Source organism: Panicum virgatum, chromosome 5K (genome assembly GCF_016808335.1).
Source record: "Panicum virgatum strain AP13 chromosome 5K, P.virgatum_v5, whole genome shotgun sequence".
Taxonomy (NCBI): Eukaryota; Viridiplantae; Streptophyta; class Magnoliopsida; order Poales; family Poaceae; genus Panicum; species Panicum virgatum.
Window position 1 is genome coordinate 2,726,678 of NC_053140.1, and position 27,332 is coordinate 2,754,009.

The 27,332-nt window shown below is 52.2% G+C and overlaps 1 protein-coding gene across 1 annotated transcript; it reads left to right on the forward strand.

Moving 5' to 3' along the window:
• The first annotated feature begins 8,896 nt into the window (after window positions 1-8,896).
• LOC120705655 (protein GRAVITROPIC IN THE LIGHT 1-like) lies at window positions 8,897-15,376 on the forward strand. The gene is made up of 2 exons (XM_039990110.1): window positions 8,897-9,329; window positions 13,488-15,376. The coding sequence occupies exon 2, from the start codon at window positions 13,584-13,586 to the stop codon at window positions 15,123-15,125; it is 1,542 nt and encodes a 513-aa protein (XP_039846044.1). The 5' UTR covers window positions 8,897-9,329; window positions 13,488-13,583; the 3' UTR covers window positions 15,126-15,376.
• Window positions 15,377-27,332: the final 11,956 nt, after the last annotated feature.

Genomic DNA, 27,332 nt, shown 5'->3' on the forward strand with positions numbered 1-27,332 from the left:
TCAGAGTCACTAGCGCGGGGTTCCGAAATTGATTTTGTAAACTGACTTTGTTTGACACTATAATTAATGGTCAAAGTTTGTACTATTCATATGGTGTTAGAATTCTAGCATGAACCAAACAGGGCCAATGCACGGTGGTCTATTTATAGAATAGAATAGAGCCCAACCATCCATCCGACGATTAGGCTGGGTGCAGTGGTGGACCGCAAGGGTACGGTGACCACGCGCTCCGTGTTCACGCAAGGGCTGTCGCCTAGCTTGTCGGATAGAGGTAGTACAATGCAAGACGACTGACCATCCAATCTCTGATGCCAAGGCCCTGTGTGTAGCACAACTACGACAGACGTTTTTCGAGAAAAGAATCTTCAATGCATGGAGCACTAAACGAAGTTTATTTGCAAAATCTTATCACGGATGTGTATAATTTTTCGAGACGAATCTAATGACGGTAATTAATCAATAATTGGCTACAGTAATGCTACAGTAACTAACTTCTAACCGTGTGGTCAAAGGCCTCATTAGGTTCGTCTCGCGAAATAGCGTAGGGCTGTAGAGTTAGTTTTACAAATTGCCTTTATTTAATACCCCTAATTACTGGTCAAAATTTTTGTGCTACTCATGCTACCAACAACCAAACAGGGCCCAAATCAGACGGGCCTGTTTGCGTGAGAGCTGACGAGACGGAGACCCTGTTTAGTTCTTTACATATAAACACAAAAAAGCCGTAAACACATTAAAGTGAAAAGGAATCTTGCTAATTTAAAGTACTAAATAAAGTCTATTTACAAAAAATTTTACATGGTTGGGCTGTAAATCGCGAGACGAATCTAATGAGCCTACTTAATCGTAATTTTGTTGGGGATTAATGAATTGCTGCTGCATCCATCCTCTGCATCATCATCAATTTGAGTAAACTCACCTCACCTCAAAGCGCCATCACGTACAGTAGATTTGAGTAGGCCCACACCCGATTGAAAAAGAATGGTACACGGGCCAGGTGCACGAATGAGTCTCCTCTGCAATACTACAGGAGACTCTCCCACTGACCTGTGGCTCTCTAAACCATGGGATCTGCGGACCTGCAGAGGAACAATGGGCCCCTGATCAGACCTGCGGGCCCATGGTTCAGGGGGCTACAGGTCAGTGGGAGAGTCTCCTGCAGGACACATGGGTCTAGTGTACTGGCGGTCCCGCCGTCAGGAGGGGTCGCCCCGTATGTGGGCCCCGACCCTGACGCTGCTGGCCATGCAGGTCTGCTGACGTACGTGGCCCGCAGCTGCCGTGTGGCATATGTATGCGGCCATGCAGCACAGTACGCGCAGCCCCTCGGGCCTGGGCCTGGGCCTGGCCTCGGGCCTCCCCACTTCCCTGCACCAGGAGCCGGCCGCTCCGTTCGCTGCCTTCCGGTCCCCACGCCCGACCCAACCGCGAGACGCACATCGCACAGTAACCAGCAGCTCAAGCTAATAGGACGCCGGCACGAGCTGGATGGATGGATCTATCGCCCTGCCTAATTAGGGATGAAACGGCCGTGTGCGTGGTTATCGCTCAAACCGAGCCGGGCAAAGATGGATGATGGATCACTACCTGCACGGTGTGTGACAGAACCATACCGCGACCGACGGCTATTCGACCAGTTCAGGTTCAACAGTGGTGGATCATCGATGGATTATAATTAAACAATGCATTATTGATGACTCCACCATAACCATAGTTCTGCAGTAGTAGCAGTTCTGCAGTAGTTACGTTTCAGGTAAGCTGTATGTATATTCTGAATCTTTCAGGTAAATAATGCATTATTGGGAGCGAGGACTTGATCACTTAACAAACATTCGCGTGCGCATGTGAAGGAGGTCAAGCGCCCTTCATCTCCGTGAACAGTGTCAGCATGCAACTACTCTACTTTACTGAAGCAAACAATAGAATCGAAGGGCACGACGCAACTACATCCAGCAAAAGGGCCAAACCAATCACCATCCAGCCCAACCTTAACTTTGCCTTCATATGGCAGCTGGTGACACAGCTAGATACTAGCAAGGACGACACCAAATGTGACAAAACTGCAAACTCCTTTATTTGCATTCATCGTCTCGTATCATATATAAATTCAAGCACATCATAGTTTGCAACGGCTTAATCATGACGATGATGTGCGATCGTTTGTTGGTGGCGTGACATGCTGAATATACTAAGCACTTCATTCAGATCACGTACCGTGCAGTCAAAGGATCGATAGATATAGCCCAATCCACAATCATCCTCGCCTAGCTACTATTATTTAGCAGCCTGCTGCGCGGGCGGCCGCCGTCATCGATGGATCATCATGTAATCCACCAACCCGACCGACGGCTAATAATCTGCGTGCACGCAGAGAGCGGCGCAACCCCTGCTTCCTAAACTAGTGGGGCCACATGATCCATCGTGATTATATATAGACACACACATATTATACAATAGGGAAAATTCGATTCGTGCCACCACAACTCCGTGAAATTGGGTGTCACGTTCAAAATCATGCCACTCAATGGCATGTATTTCAACATGAAATCCAACTTCAAGAAATTGTAGTGGCATGGATCAAAATGACCCTATACAATAAAAAGTAAACATGTTTAGGTCCTTCTAGTTGGGATTTATTTTGATTAAAAAAAGGGGATTGTTTCGTTCTCAGTTTACTACTTGATGCATGAGTTTCATCATCATGAGCTTCGCCATAATTCTGAAGCATTCCGTCAGTTTACATAGTTTTTGTGGCTTGCAGGCTTGCACGTACGGGTCGATCGTGTTCGCTCTCGCCTTTAATCCGTGTCGTTTACAAAGTTGCACTCCATATATATGCTTGCGGATTGATTGTTACTCGACTTTAAATCTTGATGAAGACTTTTGGTCCCACGCTTTTTTCATGCGCTGATGTCATTTTCCGCCTGGGGCAGAGAGAGAGAGAGAGAGTTTTAATTGCCCAACCAGCTGTGTACATCCGACACAAATGGACTGCTCAACGCTCTAGTACAGTCCTGTATACACTCGTACGTACCAGTATCATGCAAATTATTATTATTCATACGATTCATGGACCATGTTACGATCTTATCGACACGCATCATTAGTCTAAGCCCAAACTTGTACAAGAGTCCTTGATTGCAATCAGAGCTCATCATCATCATCATCATCAGGACACGTTAGGCGCGCCATCTCTTTTGCTTTCATAATACATTGCTTAATCTACTAGACTACTACGTACACGCCCTACGTTTCCCGTTGAACATTGTACATGTTCTTCTTCGTTTCATTCTTGGATTCCAAAACCAAAGAGACAACGACCATATGCATGGGCTCCGGGAAACTTGCACGGAAAGCCAAGCTAAGGTAGCCACCAGTGAGGCCGCGATGAATGAACGGCGAGCGGAATGAGTGTGTGGCCCCATCACCATGGAAAAACTGAAAAAGCCTTGCAGGGAATGATGCCCGGATTCTCGATCAGTACTCTTCTTTTGGCGTACTACTAGTACATGTTTTCATCAGAGCACTTGCTTTAAGGTCCTATTTAGTTCCCACCCTATAAATCTCGTAAACACAAAAAAAACATCACATCGAATGTTTCGATACATACATGGAGTATTAAATGAAGTCTATTTACAAAAATTTTTACATGGATGGGCTGTAAATCGCGAGACGAATCTAATAAGCCTACTTAATCTATGATTCGCAACAGTGATGCTACAGTAACCATCCGCTAATTATGAATTAATCATGGATTAATTAGCATCATTAGATTCGTCTCGCGATTTACAACCCATCTGTACAAAAAGTTTTATAAATAGACTTCATTTAGTACTTCAAATTAGTACGATTCTTTCGTAAAAAAATTTTGTTTTTACTAAACGGGGCCTAAGCTAGCCGGGCATGCATGGCCCTGAGCGCTGAACAACAAAGCCGAGGTGAGCTTTCGAGGGCCCACGCGACAGGCCGGCGCCAAAAGGGCAAAGTACCATGCATGCACACACACTGGTTGGCTTTCGGATCATGGGTGTTTAGATAAAAAAAAACCCAACATCCAAACTTTCCATCACATCAAAATCACATCGAAACATTAAATATAGCAAATAACTCATGCATGGAGTACTAAATGTAGGTAAATAAAAAAACTAATTATATAATTTTGATGTACGTTGCGAGACGAATCTTTTGAGCCTAGTTAGGTCATAGTAGGACAATATTTACCACAAACAAACGAAAAGTGATACAGTATGCTACAGTATCTGATGTGCCTTTTCGCATCTCCTTTTTCCTCCATCTAAACACAGCCCATGTTCTCAAATGCACTATACTATACTCTGCCTTCATTCACCTGGGTCCTCCTGCCCTGTCATCTCATGCGTTGCTCTGATAGGCCGTGGCCATGATGTGTGCTTGATTTCCGATCCTTTTCGTTATCTCCGTCTTGCCACGGCTCTCAGCTTGATTGGCTAGAAAGCCAAAGCTGGGTAGGTAGGTGACTAAGACCTTGTTTAATTGTAAAATTTAAAATTCCAAATCTATCATATCGAACTAGAATTTTATATGCATAGAATATTAAATCTAGACAAAATAAACAACTAATTATATAGTTTGCTTGTAAATTACAAGCCGAATCTAATGAGCCTAATTAGATCATGATTAGACACTAAATTGCTGCAGTAATCATATGTTAATGATGGATTAATTAGGCTCATTAAATTTGTCTCGTAGTTTACAGACGAGTTCTATAATTAATTTTATGATTAGTCTATATTTAGTACTTCAAATTTGAAAAGATCTCATTTCAAAAATTTTACACCCGCAACTAAACGAGGTCTAAGAATATGTCCTGTATTCTATTTCTATGGCCGTGCATGCACATATATCCTCCTAAAAAAAACTACAAAAGCTACTAGCTTAGAGATGGATAACCTACAGCTATAGAGCGTGATCTGTAGCGCAGAGACTGGGAGATTTCGCACAGATTACATGCGCAGTGGATCACCTGCATCCCAGCTCCCCCGCGTGCGTCAATGGCGAGCTGATGATCTCTGCGCTCAGCCACGCACTGCTGGTCTTCTGCCTTTCGATTCTTTTGATCGGATGCGCTCGATCGATCATGTGGAAAGATAGGGGGAGAGAGATGGCCCGGATGGGGCCACGGCAAGTACACTGCTGCCACAGCTGCTCGTGCTCCGGCAAACCAAAGGTGTCCAAACTGGGTACTCGGGTCGTGCAGACTGCTGAGCCACGCACATGCATGATCGATGATGCCGAGTTCGCTCTGAACTTGCCACCCGCTGCAAAGCGCATAAGCACACTGCACCCCTGCAGCGCTACGTGCTTGGCCTGGTGAGGGAATGTTGCACGCTTATGGAGGGGTGGTAATGGGCCATGGCCCTAATGGTCTCTTCACAGCCCAATAAAGTCTTTAAAATTTTTAGTTCAAAAATACATATGTTTAGAGCCCGGCCCTTTTAGGGCCCGATCTTTAGATTTTCTAGTTCAAAATGTTGGGCCCTTTACCATTATGCATGCATGGAACTAAAGAGAAACTAAAGCCTCTCGCTGCCAAATAAAGCCGTACAGCAAGCAAGCCGTAAAAGAAGAAACCGTGCGTGCCAATGCAAGCAACGGGAAGAGAGGGAGAAAGAGAGACCAGCTTAATTCAGACGAATCAATGATAATGAACCACTGCAACTTGCAATAAGCTACTGTAACGTCCCGCCTCCCCGAGACTGGGCCCGCTTACATCTAACAGCTTTCTAGAACACATACTATCTTCACAGACCAACACATATTTTTTCTGCACACTTTGTCATCACTCGTGCGCACCCGGGAATAACTTTTCCGGTCGGTCACTCATCCCCAAATTATTCCAGACCAAGCACACTTAACCTCCGAGTTATTTGGAGACCGACTTCTAGAAAAAAAAGTTGTAACTTGTTGATATAAATAATCTATCAATCATATTAAGCTCTGGGACGGGATATCACATACTCACCACAGCTACTCAGTGTCTTAGTCTAGGACCAGGACCAAACTTTAGAAAAAACATTTCCCCACCCAACATTTTCTAATTAATTTGTCGAGAGAGGGAGAATAGTAGCAGAATACTGTGCAGGAAGGAACCGGAGCAGTGTGGACGTGCTGGGCCAGATGGACGCCGAGTGATAGATTCCGGGAATGACGGGGTCGGCGACGTGACGACGCGGGACAGCAACACGGCGTCGCAAGAGGCCATCGGACCCGATACGGCGCACGTCCCTCCTTCCCGGCCCGTCCTCACGCGTGCGCGCAACGCCGCCGTCGGCGTCGCCGGCGCTGTTCATCATCGTATGTTCACTGTAGCCGCCGTGCCTCTCTATCTCTAGCGGCCGGCCGGCGAATCCATGGAATCCCAACAAAAGTTAGTGAGGGAGACACGGCCGAGAATCGTGGGGAATCGGATTAATCTCGCGTGGAAATCAGCACGCTGCCCGCCGCCGCGGAGGACAGCGCTGTTGCATTCACATTTGGCAAGGCCATTGTTTACAGTTTTGTTTAGTTCCAAAATTCCAAAAAAATGGTCCAATTTTGGGTGCATCTAATAAACAAGGTCTAGAATAAAATAATCTACTATTTTTAAAAAAAAGAATAATCTACTCTTGTTGACGAAGTGGAATGAACCCTCTCTCTCGGTCAGTCGCGGCGTGTCAGTTCAAATCTATTTCATCCGTCCCAAAATAAATGCAATTATAAAGTTCAAAATTTGTCCCACAGAAAATATTAATTTTGACCCCACTTAACATAAAAGACAAGACAATTTTTGAAATATTTTTGCAAAAGACAACTCATCACAGAAGACAACTAACACATAATATTAATTTGTGTTCGGTTCTAAAATTGTATTTATTTTAGAATTGTATTTATTTTGGGACGGAAGTAACTCCTATTAGATTTGTTGTTACGGTGAAATCTGACCATGTCGGAGTTTCAGCACTGCTGGAGGGGAAAAAGGGTAAAAAAAAAATTCGCGTATGGCTACAGCACCGTAACCTTAGGGCGTCTGCAGTGGGTCGATTTGATCTAGCGACGGCCTCTAGCTAACGTCCGACGTGGAAGGAAAAAAGAGGAGAGAGAAGACTCGATAGTGATTTACTCCCTCCTTCCCAGTTTATAAGGCATACACGTATATCAAGATTCAAACCTTCTCATCTTTAACCAATAATTTGACTATTAAATTTTTGTTTTTATAATGCAAATTTCATATGATTGGATTCATAATCAAATATAGTTTACAATGATTATAAGCTTATAATCAAAAGTGATATAATATATGATAAATAAATGGTCAAAGTGTTATTTAGAAGACCGTGCTATGTTCCACCATGCCTTATAAACGGGGAAGGAGGGAGTATGAATTATGACTAGCTGAGAGAAGTGTGCCCAAACTGTCTCGTAACGTGCGCTCGTCCTCTCTCTACGCCACGCATACTGGCGAAGTAGCCGACTCCACTGTGCATGTTCTTAGAGCAAATATTATGATAGGCTAAAAGCATACTAAATAATGAGATGGAGGAGAGAGACGAGGAGAGAGAGGGGGAGTTGGCTATAAACTTACAGCTAGATTTGACACAAAAACTAAAAAAGTTTGTGAGATAGACATGTGAGTCATATATTAATAGTGTAGAGCTAAACTACTATATAAGTAGGCTGAGAGATGAATTGTAAAAAAATCTTACAGCCAGTAAGGGCAGTCCCAATGCAGACTCCACTCATAGGGTCTAAGCTTTAAAGATTCCATCATAAGAAACTATACTTCCCAATGCAAAGTGTGTTACTTTAGTTTATATGGCTCACTTATCTCTCTCACATTCATTCTTGATTTACGTGAATATTTGGAGTCTAAATAAGATTTGGAGTCTTGATTTCTCTTCCTCTTTCTTCTATAAATATACTGTCACATCAACAAAACATAATAAATATGAGGTTTAGACTCCATGGTAGAGTCTGGGTTGGGACTGCCCTAATGGACTACTCCATTCGTCCTAAAATAAATACAATTCTAAGACTATACACACAAACAAATATATGGTGTGAAATTACCTAAATATTCCTTATCTTTTATGAGAATGATTTAGATAGTGTCTTGTCTCTTTTTCTTTTGTAAGAAGTCTTCAGAAACTCTAGTCTTTTGTAGTAATTTGGTCAAAGTATCACTTTTTTGTGGCATAAATTTTAAATTCTAGATATGCAATTATTTTGGGACGGACGGAGTAAATTATTAGCCTTGCTCTCCTCTGAGCGCTGACAGTACCAGCTGGGCCCGTATGCCGGTGGGTCAACCGCGGTCGTACCAGGCGGCAGGTGGCTGGTGACTGGTGAGACTGTGAGAGGCGAATTACCGTGAATTGGGTCGGTGATTCACCACCTGCCGCACCCGACAGCTCTCCTGTCTTGGTTAGGCCGTGGAGCAGCAGATCAGCAGGTCGGGTTGACCAATCTACCCCGCGGAGGACTGACTGGCACTCTGCTCTTTATCTCACGCCGGTGCCCATGGAAATCCAAAATTACATGTTGTGCCGGTTCAGCCAAAGGGAGGAGAACGGAAAGGATTGATTTGGAAAGAGGAAACAAAAAGCTTGTCGCACACAAAATAAAGCATGGTGTGTTACTCAATTGCGTGACCGTGACCGTCCATGATCCAATCAGCGCGGGATCTCCACTATTCCTTGACGAAATCCGCGACCGCGTGGCGCCAATTTCAGACGAGAAGAGCGACCCCGATCCGCCACGTGGACCTTGCGGACAGGGCTGGTCTGACGGGAGGGCAATTTCGGAAGAGCAAGCACACGTGGGCCCGCCCCAACTGGGCCTGGACCTATGAAAAATGCTGCTGCTGCTGCTGCGACGACGACATACCGCGTCCACCACCCTCGCACACGAAACCTCCACCTCCTCCTCCGCCTCCGATCATCGCGGACGGTGGCGGCGTTGCTTCCTCCCGGCTTCGTCCAGGGGGGGGCGTCGGTGGAGGCGGCGCCGGGGGAGGTGACGTGCCGCGCGGTGCCGACCACCACCACCTACCTGACGAGGACGAGGAGCGCCCTGCCGACCACTCGCGGCGCGTCCCTGCTGCCTGCATGCTGGGTTGACGGTCAAGCCGCGCGAGTGGAAGAAGTGCTGCTTCTTCGATCGGATATATCAGAGGTGGATCAAGTAAGTATTCAAGTTTGAGAGGAGACAGGAGGGGAGCTGCATCGAAATCGATCGGATCGGGGTTGCTTCTTCCTCGTCTCCTCCGTCCGTCCGTGTCGCTTCGATCCGCTCGGCCGGCAGATAATCAGCTGGTGAGTGCTTCGATCCCTCCACCCCACATCGTTGGTTGCTGCTTCGCCTGTTGCTTGATCTCTGCGGTGAATTGCATCTCCCGAACTGAACGTCTGGACCCGCACACCACGCCCTCGCCCTCCACCTTAGGTTTGGTAATTCTCTCGATGTCGGGGACCGAGTTGCTAGTACGGTGCCCGTCGTCATTGCGGTCCCTCTGGAGAATGCAATTTGGGGTTTCCTCTGGCGAAGTTTCCTCTGTTTTTTGTTTCGATTTTTTTATATACAAACTGGCTTCTAGAGCGTGGAACGCGTGGTACGTGAGGTCACCACCACTGGATTCTCCGAAAAGGATGCGTATCAGACGCACGAGGGGGAGGGGAGCGGGGGGCGCAAACCAGAGGAGGAGGCGTCGCTGTCTACGCCGGACGGAGGCTAGTGAATTTGATTTTGTCTACAAAAGTAGGCGAAAACAAGGATTGAGGTCGCCGGCCCATTTTCTTTTCTCCATTCAGTTTCAGGCTCTGTCGCGAAAACTCCCAATCGCGCACGGTCAGTTCCGCTCCACGCGCACTGTACTGCACTGCTGGAAACCACGTCACTGCCTTGGGCTATGTTTGGATGGTGGGGTGAAGGAGTAAAAGGAATAAATTTGCCCCATATTTACCCCTAACAATTCAAATATGTAGGTAAATGTGCCCCTTTACCCCCATTTGCCCCATCTTTACCCCTTTACCTCTTGGAGGGTGTCAGATTAGAGTAAAACTAGATAAATGAGAGACATTAATTGCTATTTCCAACAACTTTTACCCTCATTTTACCCCTAAATCCAAACATCTCATGAAGTAAATTAGTTGGGGGCAAATGTGAGGCGTAAAATATTTAACTTGAGGCAAATCTTTACCCCTAATATCCAAACATGGCCTTGGTACCACTGCACAGCACACGACGCGAGCTGATGCTGCTCCTCTCCTGGTGACCTCGCGTACCCATCAGGGCGGGTGGAGATACAGTAGTAGATAATACTCCAGTCGATACGTAGCTCGTGCGCGGCGGACCGGCCGCGGCCGCGGCTGTGCCGTGCTTAATTAAGGAGGCAACAACATTCCTGCCAGCGCCACCACCTCTAGGATTAACCTGGCTCTTTTTATTTCCTCCTTTTCAATTTTACGGCCTCACCCCCCGGGTAAAAAGTACTGTACCGGGATGGCTCCTTTGTCTGGCGCGGTGGTTCGGATGAAGAGGCGAGGAAGGTCGCACGTGACCGCTGCCGGTCGTCTGGGGGGAATAACAGTACTGTTTACCCCGTAGCCCGTAGCAGCAGTCTACTCCTTGCTAGTAGACGGCATCTTTTTGGCGCCATGCCATCCGGGATTTCTTTACTCTGGAGTCAAGTGTGCCATTATTTCTTTCATCTTCCGTTCTTCGTGCCGTGCAAATAACTGGCGGGTGTTTGCATTTTCACATTTCTGCGAGGGTGCGAACGCGTGTTCTTGCCATGCCCATCTAGTATCTATCATGTTCTCCCGTTCTTTTTTTTTTCCGCCTGCGCCTTTTTCATTCACCGGACAAGTTTAGCACTAGCAGCCACTCCCCATGCTTCCAAAGCCCACCCGGGTCCTAAATTCTCGCTGTCCATCAAAGAGCTCGGGGGCACGTGACAATCTTCACCTACTACTCCACGCACCGGTGCCGCAAGCTCCCCTGTCGACAATCATTGCAGCTTTGCAAGCATAAAAGGCAAGGGATTAGTGCCACTACAGGCTACAGCCATCACAACGTGCCGTTTTGACACGCACATGCCAGGTTCCACCACATGACAGCGGTGTGGACACACTACGTACACCGGCAGTTACAAACGGATGGAGAAATTACGCTTGAGATTATCCTCGGTTTCCGGGGCTTGAATGAACAAGGTTTGGTAGTACTAGAACAGGACATTTGTCAGATACGACGCATTGCTAATCTAGCCTACCAACAAGTTGAAGGAGACATCGAAGCAAATACCACTATAAACTATGCGACGCAAAGGACCTCTTGGAGTTGGGCTGCTCCATTTCCGACCCCGCGTCGATTTCGCACCTCATCTGTTTATTCTGTTTTTCAGCTACCAACTCATGCAGGTAGTTTAGTTTAATTTAAACAAGTCACCGAAAAACAGGTCCAGGCACGAAACCGATACGACTCGCACCGTATCCCAACAAAAGATTCCAGTTTTTTTATTGTACAGTAGCTTTTGGCTGGAGCAGGCCGGACCTAACCACACGTCCATCTCCCGCAGAGTCTGCGGCAAGGCTCCAAAGCCCAACCGTTGCTGTCAACGGAAAGCTAGCTTCCCCCATTGTTAGGAATTTTATTTAGGGCTTTATTTAGGCCCCCATGCCGTGTGTGAGCCCTGAAACCCGTCCGCATCCGGAGCGGTCTCGTAACAGGGTCTCGACCTCTCGTTTGGGTTTTGGGTTGGTTTGGCCGCCGGCCAGTGTCGCGGAGTGCACCGCGTGCCGTGCGCGTCCCGGCCCCTCGACGCCACTGCCACTGGGCACTGGCGAGTGGCGAGGCTGCACGCCTGCTTAACTCCAGTGAGTAAAGCCTGCGGTTTTCCGGCGAGAGCGACCTGATTTGCATCGGTGTGGCCTGCACGTTCCGGCCGGGCCGGCTCGTGTCACTGACAGGGACGCCGACGTGTCAGCCGATGTGATACCCGGATCGCTCGCGCGCCATCGCCGGCCGGTTTATTGCGGTGCACACGGATCACGCGCGTGCTCTCTTCTGGTGCGGTCTGTTTGGGCACATGCATGCGGCTGGATTCAAACCTCCTCCCCTGGAGAGACGTCAAAGTTACCGGAATTTGTCCGTTTTGGGCGCCTTTTAACTCGCTGCCGTTTTCATCCGTTTCTGTCTCTGTGATGCGATGAATGCAGCCTCCTTTTGCTTGCTACTAGATTCAAAATGTTTCCTTGTGTTGGAATGAAACTCTAAGACATTTCACTAAGCTGAGATTATATATAAAATAATAGCTGAGATATATGACACTAAATGTTGATTGATCCTAACTAACTATTAGATCGATTCTTCTTCCACCCTCTTTGCTGAACGATTTGATCATTCCTATCCTTTTTGTTTTTAAATGACCGATTCTGTTGTCTTCAAACGTCCACTCTATTCTAGGTTCTACCTGATACGTTGCATTTCTCGGTAGCGGCAAGTGTGTGCAGAGTTGCACATTCATTGGACAAGGAAACCCGTTACGTTACTCTGTTCTAGGTTCTACCTCATATGTTGCCTATCTCGGTAGCGGTAAGTGTGTGCAGAGTTGCACATTCATTGGACAAGGAAAGCCATTACATTATAGATAACACAAATAAACACTAAAATGCTTTTTGGATGCCAACTGGAGTTGTTACAGTGCAAACGTAGTCATCATTGTGTAATACATGGTACGAGGATCTGTCGTAATCGTAACCGTCAAATCAGCTCTTCTATCTTGAAACGTCCGCTGCTTCCTCCCTCATTATGCCATATGGTAGCATTTTATTGGACGAGATAAGAAGTGTTGTTAGGTTGCTCGCATACCAATTTTAATTCTATTGGACACGAGGATGCGTTATACTATTTCGAAGATTACGTTACAAGCGTTACCATACTCCTAGCGTCCTTTCACCCGCTTATGACACATACATACGTTATCGATATACTTTTTTTAAGTTTGGATAAAGAGGTAGTGCTAGGTTGCACGCTTGTGCGGTGGATTTAGATATTTGTAGCTGATAGTATAATGATTTCTATATATTTGGCTTGGTAAAATTACATAAGAGAAAGTAATTGATGAGGTTTTGATGTGCAATGAAAAACGCAAATAACTACGGTCTCATTAACAATAGCATGGCAGGAAAAATCCTACGAAATCTGGAGGAACTCTCTTGAAAAAACCGTTTCAACTCTGGCGTGGTGCCGTGCCTCACTTCACGAACGGCAGAGAATTTTTGCCCTTTAGCCCCTCCAGGTCTCCACAAATTTTTATCTCACCACCGTCTGCATCCATCGGAAGGCGAACCACACCGGCACGCGCACACACACAGTATACGCGTAGGCGCAGGGTCTGCAGGCCCTTTTACTTTACAGTAACCCCCAAATATTCCTGGAAAAATTAATCCCACCCCGCATTCCCCCACCCACAGAGCCAGCCCCCCCAGACCCGGACGGGACGCCAGGAGAGGAGAGGAGAGGAGAGCAGGCTGGAGAGGAGCCGGCGGTGAGAGCGCAGCCCGGCTCCAATGGAGGCGCAAGTGGCGGCTCCGCACCACCACCACCACCAGCAGAAGGCGGCCAACCTGGCGCGGACCTTCACCAAGCTGCTGCGCCGGAAGCGCGCCGACGACGCGGCCCAGGGCGCGCCCGAGGCGCCGGCGACCGTGGCTGCGGGCGACTACGAGGAGGAGCGGGCGGAGCCGCCCGTCGTCCCGTCCCTCAGCAAGCTCAAGCTGTCCGGGAACCTCGCCGCGGCCTACTCCTTCGACGCTTTCTTCCGCAACGCGGCCGAGAAGAAGGCCGCGGCGGCAGCGGCGGCGGGAGGGGGAGGGGGAGGGGTGCGGCCGCAGCCGGGGGAGGTGACGCCCGAGGCCGCCGCGGATTCCCTCCTCGCGACCCTTTTCGCGGGGGTCTCGGCCGTGAAGGCGGCGTACGCGCAGCTGCAGCTCGCGCAGTTCCCCTACGACGCGGAGGCGATCCAGTCCGCGGACGCCGCCGTCGTCGCCGAGCTCACCAGGCTGTCCGACACCAAGCGCAGGTACCTCAGGGACCCCGCCGCCGCGGCCCGGGGCGCGGCGGCCGCGGGCCACACCGCCCTCGCCGCGCACGCCGAGGAGCAGCGCCACCTCCTCAAGACGTACCAGATCACGGCGCGGAAGCTCGAGTCGGAGCTCCGCGCCAAGGACGCCGAGTCCGAGCGCGCCAGGGCCTCCCTCACCGCCGAGCTCCGCGCCGAGCGCGCCCTCGAGGCGCGGCTCCACCCGGGCCGGACCCTCGCGTCGCTCGACGACCTCCACCTCTCCGGCCTCAACCCGACGCACTTCCTCACCGCGCTCCGCCACACCGTCAAGTCGATCCGCTCCTTCTCCAAGTCGATGCTCAACTCGATGCAGTCCGCCGGGTGGGATCTCGCCACCGCCGCCGCCGCCGTGCACCCGGGCGTCCCGCTGCGCTGCGCCGGCGACACCAAGATCGTCTTCGAATCCTACGTCGCCATGAAGATGTTCGCCAATTTCCACCGGCGCGACTTCAACTTCAGCTTCCTCGACGAGCGGGAGTTCTACGACCGCCGGCGCTTCTTCGAGGAGTTCGCGGAGCTCAAGGCGGAGCCGGCGAGCGCCTTCCTGGACGTGAGGAACCCGCGGTGGGGAGGGTTCGGCAAGTTCCTGCGCGCTAAGTACCTGTCGCTGGTGCACGCGCGGATGGAGACGGCCTTCTTCGGCCGCCTCGAGCAGCGCGGCATCGTCAGCGCCGGGCCCGGGTTCCCGGAGAGCTCGTGGTTCGCCGAGTTCGCCGAGATGGCCCGCCGCGTCTGGCTGCTGCACTGCCTCTTCTTCGCGTTCGACGGCGGCGCCGAGGAGGACGGCGCGTCCATCTTCCAGGTCCGCACGGGGGCGCGCTTCTCGCAGGTGTACATGGAGAGCGTCAGCGACGGGCGCGCCGACGACGCCGCGGCCGCGGCCGCCGAGGACCGCGTGGTCGGGTTCACCGTGCTGCCGGGGTTCAGGGTCGACCGGACGCTGATCCAATGCCGGGTGTACCTGTCCCGGCCGGCGCGGCGTCCGTGATGGTGGTCGTGGTCGTGGCGGGGAAAAAAAAGGTCGTGCTTGCTTCCGGCGCCCGGCGGATGATGGGGGAAGAATGCCCATTTTGGGTCGGCCGTCGAGGTCTCCCGCCGGCAGCCGGCTGGGGCGGTGGCGATGATGGTGGCGGGTGGTTATGTAAATCTATCAGGGCATGTAGTAGCGATGTAATCGTAATATAAATGGTACTTGGAGTTCCAGATGATACATCGGCATTGCCGAAGCTGTTCTTGCTCCCTGCTATTGTCATGCCGCGTTACTGTTATTGTCAATCTGCATGCCATTTCTATGGTGGATCTGGGACAAGCCGATCCAGTTCTTACCATTGCAGGAACAGGAAGCTCATGTGATTGCTCTAATCTTGCTGGTGAATCTGACCATGGATTGCATCCCGCATGGCCCCCGATCTGAAGAATGCGGTCCCAACTGAAAATTGCTCAAGTTAGTGTCTTCTTTTGTTCATCGGGGAGGAAGAAGAGGAAGAGGATTCTTTTTGGACGTTTGTTGATACGGCTTTGGTGTGTTGGAACTTGTGATTTGCCGTTTTGCGGTTGGTTGGCTCCTTTTGGTGGTTTGTGATCAAGCGCTAAAAGTGTGTGATTATGGACTAGTTAAACTCGCCTGCCTCTCCATTATTCAGCCACCTGGTTGATGCTGAAGAGGACGGACAAGCTTGAGGCGACGGCGTCAGTGTGGCAATGGAATTCTGGGGGCGTTTAGTTCCCAAAGGTGAAAATTTTTAGGTGTCACGTCAATGTTTGACCAGATGTCGGGAGGGTTTTTCGAACACTAATTACAAAACTAATTTCAGAACTCATTTGGAAACCGCGAGACGAATCTTTTGAGGCCTTTGACCGCATCATTAACACATGTGGGTTACTGCAGCACTTATGGCTAATCATGCACTAATTAGACTCAAAATATTCGTCTCGTCGTGTACATCCAAACTGTGTAATTAGTTTTGTTATTTAATTACATTTAGTGCTTCATACTGAAGAAGTTGCATTGTGTCCAGCTTTGCTTGCAAAATATTCAGTACCATGATTTTCATTGCTTTAGGTTCTAATCTTTTCTATATAAAGCCTCCCAGTAGATTAACATCTCAAATCCACAGGAAACGTGCTTCTGCTTCGCGGATGACTATTTTGTTGAGTTTGAAGGGGAAAAAAGGAGCTGCACACACACACAAAAAAGGGTTCTTTCCACTAAGCCGTTTCTCTTCCTTTTGTTTCCTGCCTGGTGTATTTTGGTTGTCACAATTGTCTTGGCTTTTTCGCAAAAAAAAATGTCTTGGCTTTGGTTTTGAATTATTGATTAGCAATGTGAGACGCATTTTTTCATAAACAAGCATGGGAAAGATTACAGCTAAGTGGCACTAAGTAGCGGCAAAGAAAAGATTAGAAATGAGGCAATGGCACCTTTTGTGCTGACGGCTTTTCTTCTTTTGTGGTGTAACCCAACGGCCTTGGCCTCGCTTTGGCTCTTCCCCTTGCTACAGTGCCCAGAGAGGCGAACAGAGGCGATTGGCTTAGCCGGCGTCGATCCGGTTCGATTCCCTCCTCCGGTGGCTGCTCCAGCGGCTGAGCGGGGAGGGAATCGGGCGGATCGACGTCGGGTGTAGGTTTAGCTACTAGTATTAGGCTAGGTTAGGCTAGGGTTTGCCGGTGGCGTTGGGCGTCGGCGGGTCGATTCGTCCGCGGCAGCGGTGGCGGCGGCGCCGATGTTCGATCCATGGCGGCTTCTTCTCCTCCTGATGGTCTTAGCTGTTGTCGCCGGCGACGTCCGGTACGACAGCCCGTCGGTGAGATATGTCTACCTCAACTCGATGTGTTCGGGTTGGTGGTGTTGCATCCCGTTTTGGGGTTTTGCTTCTTCCGCGTTGGTGGACTTCGGTCTCAAGACGGCGGAGCTCTTCTTCTTCTTCACCGGTGTGGACGTCGCCGATGGTCTTTCATCGAGCTCAGGTGCGTCGATCCGAGCTTCGGCGTACTGTCTCTTGCGGCACTTCCATGGGTTGGGGCCTCCTCATCGGTTGGGAAGGAGTCTTCTCTCGCTTTTTTCTGCGCTCTCTACTTCAGGCCTCCAAGGCGGCGGCGGAAGATCGGAGCTGCGGGAGACGAGGCGGAGAAGGAGAACAGGGGATTCCTCTTGGGGACCTGGTTGTAATTTCTTATATTTGCGGAGGTCTCTTTGTAAGTTGGGATGTAGCAAAAAAAAACTGTCCCTTCTCCTGTTGCTTCTGTTTGGAGCTGAACCTCCAACAGTGTTTATTTTCTTATTCGTTCTGCTGTGCCGGCGAGGCCCTGTTTAGTTCCCTTTAAAATTTCAAAATTTTACAAGATTTTCCATCACATCGAATTTTTCAACACATGCATGAAATATTAAATGTAGCTAAATAAAATAACTAATTACACAGTTTATTTATAATTTACGAGACAAATCTTTTGAGTCTAATTAATCTATGACGAGATAATAATTACCAAATACAAGTGAAATTGCTACGGTACTTTACACCCAAAAATTTTTACATCTAAACAAGACCTAACTATGCAAGGATATCATTGCCAGATAGAGCTATTGGTTGTTGGATATCAAGGGCTACTAATATTTCAAAAAAAAAAGGGCTACTGGACAACAGACTTGACCATTGGTCTCAAGTCTCAACTGTAAAACCATCTGTGCAATTCTTTTTTCATGAAAATTTCAGCTGTGTAAAGCAACCAGCAAAATGCTTGTGCAGGTGTACGTGCGTTGCCATTTTTGCCCCTTCTTCATTTTTCTTTTGGGTTTCTGCTTACGCTAGGTGCAGAATGCCATTATCTGACTTATCGTCAGGCCTGCACAATTCCACGGTAATGGAGAAGATAGCTGAACGATTGTCTGAATCTCTTGCTGCTTCAGAAATTGGAAGCGGCTTCATGTTCTTAGCGTTGCACTGTGATGCTCGAACATGATCTGATGGCTGATGTGAGTTCTTCTTGTGGAAGATTGGGTTGACGATGCCTTTGCAGTCTGCAAATCATCCGACTCAACCAAATCTGCAAGAACTCGTTGACCCACGCCTGGCAACCGAGCTCGCACAACGCCATCCGCAACGTCAGATCTGGCATTTCGTCGAACACCCGCTCCACCTTCTACGGCACCCGCGGCGCCCAAGCTCCCCCAACGCCGTGTTCTTGCGGCCGCCGTTCGGTTGAGCCCGCTCCGTCGCGACGAGTAGCAGCCAGGACGATAAGGCAGTTCCGCCGGGCAGCACGTCTCGCCGCAAGGATACATCACCGGAATTAGGAACGAGCGCCCGCCTGCCTTTTGCCGCCGGTGCCGGCGGCCCTCGGCCCGCAAGAGGCCCTCGGCTCAGTTAGCACGTCATCGAGGGCGGCAGATCCTGTGGCCGGCCGGAAGAGGGGACGGGAGCACCGGAGGCGTGAGGAGGAAGAATGGGTCTCCTTGTGTAATCTCGTGGACAATCTCGGCCGCACAAATCTGATCTGACGGTCTGTAGAGGCCCAGAGGGTGGACGGTATTTCATTTACCGTCCTACCCTGGGACGTTGGGTCGCCGGACACCCGCCTCGTCCCGGCCGTTCCTCGCGCTCGGCTCACCTCTTGAAGCTCGCCTCCCGATGAACGGACCCGGCACGGGGAAGACCCTACTCGGACTCGGCCGGCGAAGTGCTCACCGCCCCGAGTGCTTAGTTTCCGCCTTCCGCGACGCGCGTCTCGCGTCGCTGCAAGCTCTGGTCAGCCCCAGACGGCGTTGGCCGTGCGCGGCTGCGAGGCCCCGGGGTCCCGGAGGTGGCGGCGGCGCGGATCTCTCCGCGTGCTCGTGCCAGTTTCTACTGTCCTGGGTCCCGACCAGGGCCAGACTTGTAATCTCCGTTGCTGTGCTGAGCTCCAGCAGTAGCATCGGCTCTAATAATGGCTCCAGTGTGCTCGTGGCTCCCCGCTCCCGCGAACCATTCGCTGTGCTTTTTGGTGGAGCGGTGCGGCGGCTCACCGGAGTCCAGAGGTCAACGGCTCAACGCGGCGTCAAGGGGAATGGCGGTCCAACGAAGAAGAAAAGATTCCTTCCACGGGCAGACGGGCTCCGAGCCTCTGACAGTATGCCTCTTCTTCTTCTTCTGCTGCTGCTGCTGCTGCTTGGAACTGCTGAATCCCAACAATTTCAGTAACTACTGATGATGCACAATGCCTGGTCCCTGGATCCTAGGACTGTTTCCCTCTTTTCATCCCAAACATATTGTTTCTTCAGAAGTCACTCTCTTTGTTAATTGTTATGCCCCAAATTCTGCCTATTCTAACTAGCCGTGTCATCGTAACAGCAGGAATTCTTTGTACCAAACGCCGCCGGCCAGTCCAAGCACGCACATGTTGGGTCGTAGAGGTAACAGCCATTTCTGACAACAGGCCGACAGGAAGCGCCAACATGTCACATGGCTATCCAAACCTATAGGAGTATCCAAGCATGCGAATTGGAAGCGGCTTCTTCATTTGTTAGCGTTGCACACTTGTAGTCTTGTACTCTGACACTTTCAAAAAAAAAACACTTGTACTCTGACGGCCTGTTCATGCTCGAGCATGACCTAATGGCTGGTGTGAGTTCTTCTAGAGGAACGTTGGGTTGACGATACTATGTGGATTTGCCACTCATAGCCACGCTTGCAAAATGACTTTTTTGCTTCACCTTGTGTTTGCAGTCTGCAAATCAGGATCAAGCAAGTCTCTGGTTTATTGTCGCCTGTCCATGGGATTGCAGAACCCTCATGTTCATCGAGTAAAAGTTTCACTTTGGAAATAGGGCCGGAGTTCACCCCCATCAACCGCTGCATTGCAAGAACTCGCGCTGACACGCACCTGGCAACTGCAGCTCACTCACCGCCATCGGTGACGTGCGATCACGCACTTCGTCGAACACCCGCTGGCAACCTTCGACGCCACGCGCGGCGGCGGCGCCCAGGCGCTCAGGCTTCAAGGCTGTTCCGCCGCCGGCCAGTGCGCCTCGTCGCAAGGGCACGTCATCGGAATTGGGGACGAGAGTCCGCTTGCCTTCCGCCGCCGGTGCCGGCGGCCCTCGGCTCGCAAGAGGCCCGCTCAGCTAGCACGTCATCGAGGGCGGCAGATCCTCTGGCCAGAAGAGGGGACGGGAGCACTGGAGGCGAGATGAGGAAGAATGGGTCTTCTTGGGTAATCTCGTGGCCAATCTCGACCGCACAAGTCCGATCTGACGGTTAGTAGAGGCTCAGGGGGTGGACGGTGTTTCAATTACCGTCCACCCCTAGGACGTTGAGTCGCCGGACACCAGCCTCGTCTCGGCCGTTCCTCACGCGCTCGCCTCAGCTCCCAAGTACTGGAGGCCTCCTGGAGGTTTGGTCGTGCTCCTTGGGTTGGGAACGGGACCGGCGCGGCGCGGCAAAGGTCTTCCCCGTCCCCGTCCACTGGACACCAGCTCGGGCGAGTGCTTCCGAGACGCACGGCGTGCGTCGCGGCAAGCTCTGGCCTGGCTGCAATGTTTCTGGAGAGGAAGATTTGGTTGGATTGTAGTGGCGGCAATTCGCCCTGGGCACCAAAAACCGAGAACCGAACCAAAAAAAAAGAGAACCGAACCGAAACTGAGAAGTTCGGTTCCTAATCGGTTCTAGATTCTCAGGAACCAAAATACTCGGTTCGGTTCTCAAGTCGGTTAACCGAGGAACCGGCCCATTATACATTCAGCCCATCAACCCTAGCTGGCCCGGCCCAAACAAAACCCTAGACTACCCAGCCACCCCCCGCCGCCCACCCAAATCCCCCCAATCCCTAGCGCCGCCCCAGCCCCCCAACGAGCGCCCAGCCCCGGCCGCCGCCCCCGACCCTGCGCCCGGCCCCGGCCGTCGCCGCCGGCCCCGCCCCGCCGGCGGCCTTCCTCGCTCCCGCCCTGGCCCTCGCCCCGCCCCCGGCCCCCGCCGGCTCCCACGGAGTTGGTCGTCGCCGGAGACGCGTCCTCGAGCTTCGTCTTCGTCCGCCGTCTGCTGCACCACCGGAGGTCCCCTGCAGGCTGCAGCTGCACCACGCCCACAGCGCACCACATGAGGCCCACGGCGCACCGCCGAACGCGCTCTCCTAGGCAGGCTAGGCGGCAGCGGCGCGGCAGTCCCCTGCAGTCTCCTGCAGGCGAGGCAAGGCCCCAAGGCGGCGGCGCGGCGGTCACCTGCAAGCAAGGTGGCGTCGGCGCGGCGGTCTGGGAGGACATGGCGGCGGCGGCGATTTTTTCTTCTTCTCTGTGTCTGTGACTGTTGTGGGTTGTTCGGTTTTCTCGGTTCTAACCGGAACCGAACCGAACTACCCGAAACCGAATTTGATCGGTTCTTGTTTATAAAAAGAACCGATCGGTTCTCATTTCTTAATAACCGAACTTTTGTGAGAACCGAGGAACCGAACCAATGCCCAGCCCGAGCGGCAATGGCAATGGCGCGGACATCTCGCCGTGTCTGGTTCTGATTCCTTGGCCAATTCCATGTCTCTGCTCTGCTCGTTTTGGCTGTTATGGCTGCACGGAGGAGGACGTGCGTGTTCGCCGGCGATGCGCTAGGCATATCTTCGCCTCCTCCGCGAATCTGCAGCCACAAAGAGTCTTGCATCATTTACATTGTTCGTTCATCACTGCAAATAAAGCTAAGTCGTTATGCTCCATAGCCAGCAGAGTGTCCGCAATTGTGTTTGTACCAAACGCCGACCAGTCCAAACACGCACATGAGCTCGTGGAACACGGACGCGTTCCGTAGAACACCCGCTTCGCGTTCGGCGCCATGTGCGCTGCTATGTCGTGCTCTGGTCGCCGCCGTTTCCTGCACCGTCGAGCCTGCTTCGTCGCGACGAGTAGCAGGATGAGAAGGCAGTTCCGACGGGCAGCGCGCCTCGCCGCAACGATGCGTCATTGGAATCCGGGACTGCCGCAAGAGGTCCGCTCAGCACGCCATCGAGGTGAGCACGGGAGATCAGCGAGGAAGAAGAACGGAGTCTCCTCGTCTACTCGTATGGCTAATCTCAAACGCACAAGTCCGATCTGACGGTTGTTAGGGCCCCGATGGACGGTATTTCATTTAGGGTAAAGTCCGATTTACAATCCTGAACTTTCACGATCGTCCGATTTTCAACTCGGTACTCCTAAATCAAGACATCCTACACCCTGAACTAACGAAACCATGCAAGTTACCCCCGAACCGAATCCACCCTGGTTTTCAGCCACGTCACCCGTCTATGTGGCGCCAGTGGCCACGTCAGCTACCCTCTCATCTCTCTTTCTCTCATAGACAGGTGGGCCACACCTCTCCTCTCACATCCGCCGCAGCCGCAGCGCAGAGGAGAGAGGAGATGTGTGGCCCACCTATATATGAGAGAAAGAGAGAGGAGAGGGTAGTTGACATGGCCACTGGCGCCATGTGGACGGGTGACGTGGCTGAAAATCGGGGTGGATTCGGTTTAGGGGGTAAGAGCAACTTCAACAGATTGATCTTTCCCTTTCCTCTTTCTCACTATATAGGGAAATCTCATTTTTCAATTTCAATATATATATGGAAGAAGTGCTCCAACAGATTGATTTTTCCCCTTTCTATATGGAAAGGGAGATGTGATGTCTCCCCTTTTTATTGGGGATTGGAGAGAAATTATTGGGGATTGAGAAAAAATAAAGGAGAAAGGGAGATGGAAAATCAATCTGCTGGAGTAGATTTTTTCTCCATCAATCCTCTATATTGAGAAAAAATGGAAATGAGAAAGGGGAAGATCAATCTGTTGGAGTTGCTCTAATTTGCATGGTTTCGTTAGTTCAAGATGTAGAATGTCTGGGTTTAGGAGTTCCGGATTGAAAATCAGACGATCGTGAAAGTTTAGGGTTGTAAATCGGACCTTATCTTTTTCATTTACCGTCCATCCTTGGGACGTCGAGCCACCGCACGGCAGCCGCGTCCCGGCCGTTCCTCTCGCAGTCTCGCGCTCGGCTCACCTTCCGCGTACTGGTGGCCTCCCGATGAACGGAACCGGCGCGATGAAGGCCCTCCCTGCCGCTGCTCAGTGCTCACCACTCCGAGTTGTTCCGAGACGCGCGCCTTTGCAAGCTCTCATCAGCCGCAGTTGCCGTTGGCCGTGCGCGGCTGCAAGGCCACGAACAGGCTGTGATCCGACTCTCGATCACGCATTTTGTCAAACACACGCTGGCCACCTTCGACACCACGTGCGGCGCCCAGGCTTGCTTGACGCTCGTGCCGTCCTGCGCTCCCATGCCGTGTTCTGGCGGACGCCGTTCTCTGGAGCTGCCCAGCCCGCCGCCTCACGATGAGCAGCAGGATGGGAAGCCTGCTACGCGTAGGGCGGCGCGCAAGGACATATCATCGGAACAAGCGTCCGGGTCTGCCTTCCGCCGCCGGTGCCGCGGCTCGCAGGCGGCTCGCTCACGGCGACATCGAGGGACGCCGCTGGGGGACGGGGCTCGGCAGTCGAGCGAGGAAGAAGAACAAGGTATTTCCGCGCCAATCGTGGCCGTACAATCTCGATCCGACGGTTCGTGGGGACCCAGGGGCGGACGGTATTTCATTTACCGTCCACCCCAGGGGTCGTTGTCCGTCGCGCCCCGGCCGTTCTCCGCGCGCAGGGCTCACCTTCCGCGTCCTTGTGGCCTCCTGAAGGTCTAGCATCGCTCCTGGTGAACAGAAATCGGCGCCGCGAAGGCCCTCCCCGGCCGCTGTTCACCAGCTCGAGACAGGCGCTACGCGTCGCTGCAAGCTCCGGCCAGCCCCAGCCGCTGCCGCAGACTGTGCCTGGATGCGAGGCCGCTGGATCGTGTTCCAGGATAGGACAATGTGATTCGATTCCGGCGGCGGCGGCGGCGGCTGTTCGCCGAGCTCGTGCTTGGGAATCGATTCCAGTGACAGGGAAGATAGCTGAAGAAATAAATCGCTGAATCTCTTGCTGATTCAGAAACAACGAGCTGCTCCAATTTTTCTTGGCGTCCTACTCTGATGGCCTGTTCATGACCTGATGGCTGACGTCAGTTCTTCTTGCGGAACATTGGATTGAGGAAACTATGTTTTTCCTTTTGCTGTCTGCACTCTGCAAATCATAACCTGGTAGGAGTTCATTTGGTTCTGGGAGTAGGAGTTCGGTCCCATCACAAGTAGCACTGCAAGAATTCGCTGACCCACCTGGCAACCGAGCTCAATCAACGCCATCGGTGACGCGAGCTCACACATTTCGTCGAACACCCACTCCTCCTTCGATGACATGCGCGGTGCCCAGGCTTCATGCTCTTGTGCCCGCACGCCATTGAGGCCGGCAGGCCTCTCCCTCGCAAGGAGTAGCAGCCTAGCAGCATGAGAAGGCAGCTTCGCCAGGCAGTGCGCCTCGACGCGAGGGCACATCGTCGGAACAAGCGCCAGAGTCTTCCTTCCGCCGCCGGTGCTGCAGCTTGCAATAGGCAAGCTCCGCAAGTCATTGGGTTGGGGGGACGCAGCAGATCCTCCGAGTGGAGGGGGGACGGGGCCACGGGGGCACGGCCGCACGGTAGTCGGACAAGGAAGAAGAACAGGGTCCGTATGTAATTTCCAGGCCGATCTCGACCGTGCAATCTCGATCTAACGGTTTGTAGGGACCCAGGGTTGGACGGTATTTCATTTACCGTCCACCCCGGGGGTCGTTGTGTCGCGGATACCGTCGCGTCCCGGCCCTTCTCCGCGCGCTCGCCTCATCTTCGGCGTACTGGCGGCCTCCGATCTTGAAGATCTGGCATCGCTACTGGTGAGAGGAACTAGCAGGGCGAAGGTCGTCGCCGACCGCTGCTCGCCAGCCAGAGACATGCGCCGTGCGTCGCTACAAGCTCCGGCCAGACCTTGTGCCGATGCCGCAGGCTGTGCCTGTATGCGAGGCTGCTCAGCTGCTGCATCGTGTTCCCGGATAGGACGATTTGATTCGGTTCCGGCGGCGGCGGTGGCTGTTCGCCGAGCTTGTGCCTGGCTTGCTGTCAAGGGTCCGTGTCCATCTCCAATGCCACCCAATGTCTCCGCTTGTTTTGAGTTCCGGCACAGCATCAGCTCTTATGGCTGCTCGGAGAAGAACAAGCTTGCCAAGCTGCAGCATGTTCTCGGGAGGAATTGCGCCTCGCCGGAGTTCTTAGTAGCCGCCGCCGCGTTCTTGGGAGGTGCCGCGGCTCGCCGGAGCTCTGCTCAGCGCGCCGTCCGTGGCAACTGGCAACGGGGTCGAGCGAGGAAGGAGAAAAGGGCTGTGCTCCTCCTGGACGGAGTTATCCACGTAGATCGTGGCCGCACGTGGCCGATCCAACCGCTATGGAGAACCCAGGGTGGACGGTATTTCATTTACCGTCCACCCCCGGTCGCTATTTCGTCCGCGGACGGCCCCGGCGCCGCGGTCTCGCCGGAGCACCGCCATATCCCGGTCGTTCGGCGCGTGCCCCCTCCCGTTCCTGTAAAAGGAGGTCCAATCGCGCCGCCTCCGTGCACGGCGTTGCCACGAGGAGCCCATCGCCACCCGCGTCCGGCGTTCCTCGAGCCGCGGCCGAGGGCCTTCCGAGCGGCTCACCGACGGCGATTCGCCTGCGCTGCCAATGGGGACGAGAGGTAAACGGAGACAGCGAAGAAGCCGGCGCGCCGCGTGTGTCCGGCCGCGCAGGGCCCCGCTGTTTTGCGGCGAAACACAGTCCAGCCGTTCCGGCCTCGGGTCTGTGTCTTCCTCTGCTCTGGCTGTTCCAAATCGTCTCGGCAGTCGGCACTGTACTGTTTATTTTAGTTTCATTCTTGTCGCTCATGGGTGAACAGAGAAAGCCAAAGAGAAGACGACCGCCACAGCCTATGCTTCTTCTTCTTCTTGTTCTGCTCGAAGAGATGATCGTTCACTTAGCTCATGGGCTAAGTGGATAAATTTGGCCTTCGATGCCTATATGTATCCTCTGATTCCCTGTTTGGTCTCTCAAACGGATCGTTCTTCAGAAACCCCTCTCTTTTGTAGCGGTATTAATTTGCCTGCCTGTCGGCAGAGGTACATAAACAAACGGATTTGTCTCCTCGTCAATCGATTGAAATTACGTTATTCATCAATCGTCTGTTTCAACCAATGGATCGCCATCTAATGGCCCCGGGTCCTCTTTTGTTGAGTTTGTTGCATGCGTAACATGTCATCGGATCCACTTATATATATATCGGTACCCGTAGCGGTATACCCACTCCTACTGCAGCAAGTCAGGACTCGCGTAGTTATCCATAACTACGCCCTAAGGGGCGGACCAGCTGGGCCTCAGGAGTCCGGCTCTTACCTCACCGGGCCAACGGCCCCGGACCCGTTCCCCGCTCTGGGAACGGGTCCGGCGACGCCACGTGTCCCTGAGGAGGGGAAGCTCCACGCCAACAGCCGAGGGCGCGGAGCCCCCATATAGGTCTGGGACCTCCTCGCGTCCGTCCGGACCTTCCACACGCGTAAAACCAATATACCGCCGGGCGGGGTCCAGGGGGCGTTGCGTGTCCCGCAGGCGCAGGCGCGGGCGCGAGTCTTCCGCTGGAAGAATCGCCAAACCACCGCATTCAATGCGGGTGGTTGAGGCGTGCTCTGCCGCGGCGGCACACGGGGCAACTTTTGTCATGCCTCACTATAGATCGTATATTACCGAGGTACACAGTGGAGCCGCATGCGCCGCATCCGCGCAGAGCCCGTCTGACGCATTAAATGGATACGACGGCACGACACCTTTTCATCATACCTCATACGCCGCAAGCTACACGGCCGTTCAGCTACGCGGCAGGCTACGGCAAGCTGCGCCGCAAGCTACGCCCTGGTGCCGTTTCGACAAGACAGGGCATGGCTATGCCGGACGGAAGATTCCCACGGGCAAAGCAAGGAAATTCTGGAATAAGATCTTTCACAGGCGTAGCACCATAATAGCGCTAGGCCATTCGTATTAAATACAACATCATTGGGCCCACCTGTCGGGGACTCAACGGCCATATACGCGCCTCCCTTGAGATATAAAAGGGAGGCGCTCGCTGCACACTCGAGGCTCGCTCGACACTCTCAAAATCCAGACACAACACAATCTCGGATTCACTCCGAACAATCCCGTTCTCAACCTCTTGAGAGCACAAACAATACAACACACAGTGAAAGTAGGGTATTACGCTCCGGCGGGCCGAACCACACTAAACCTGCTGTGTTCATT

Bases quoted from the DNA above. Each gene is read 5' to 3' on its own strand.
- LOC120705655 (XM_039990110.1), top strand. From the start codon at position 13,584: ATGGAGGCGCAAGTGGCGGCTCCGCACCACCACCACCACCAGCAGAAG.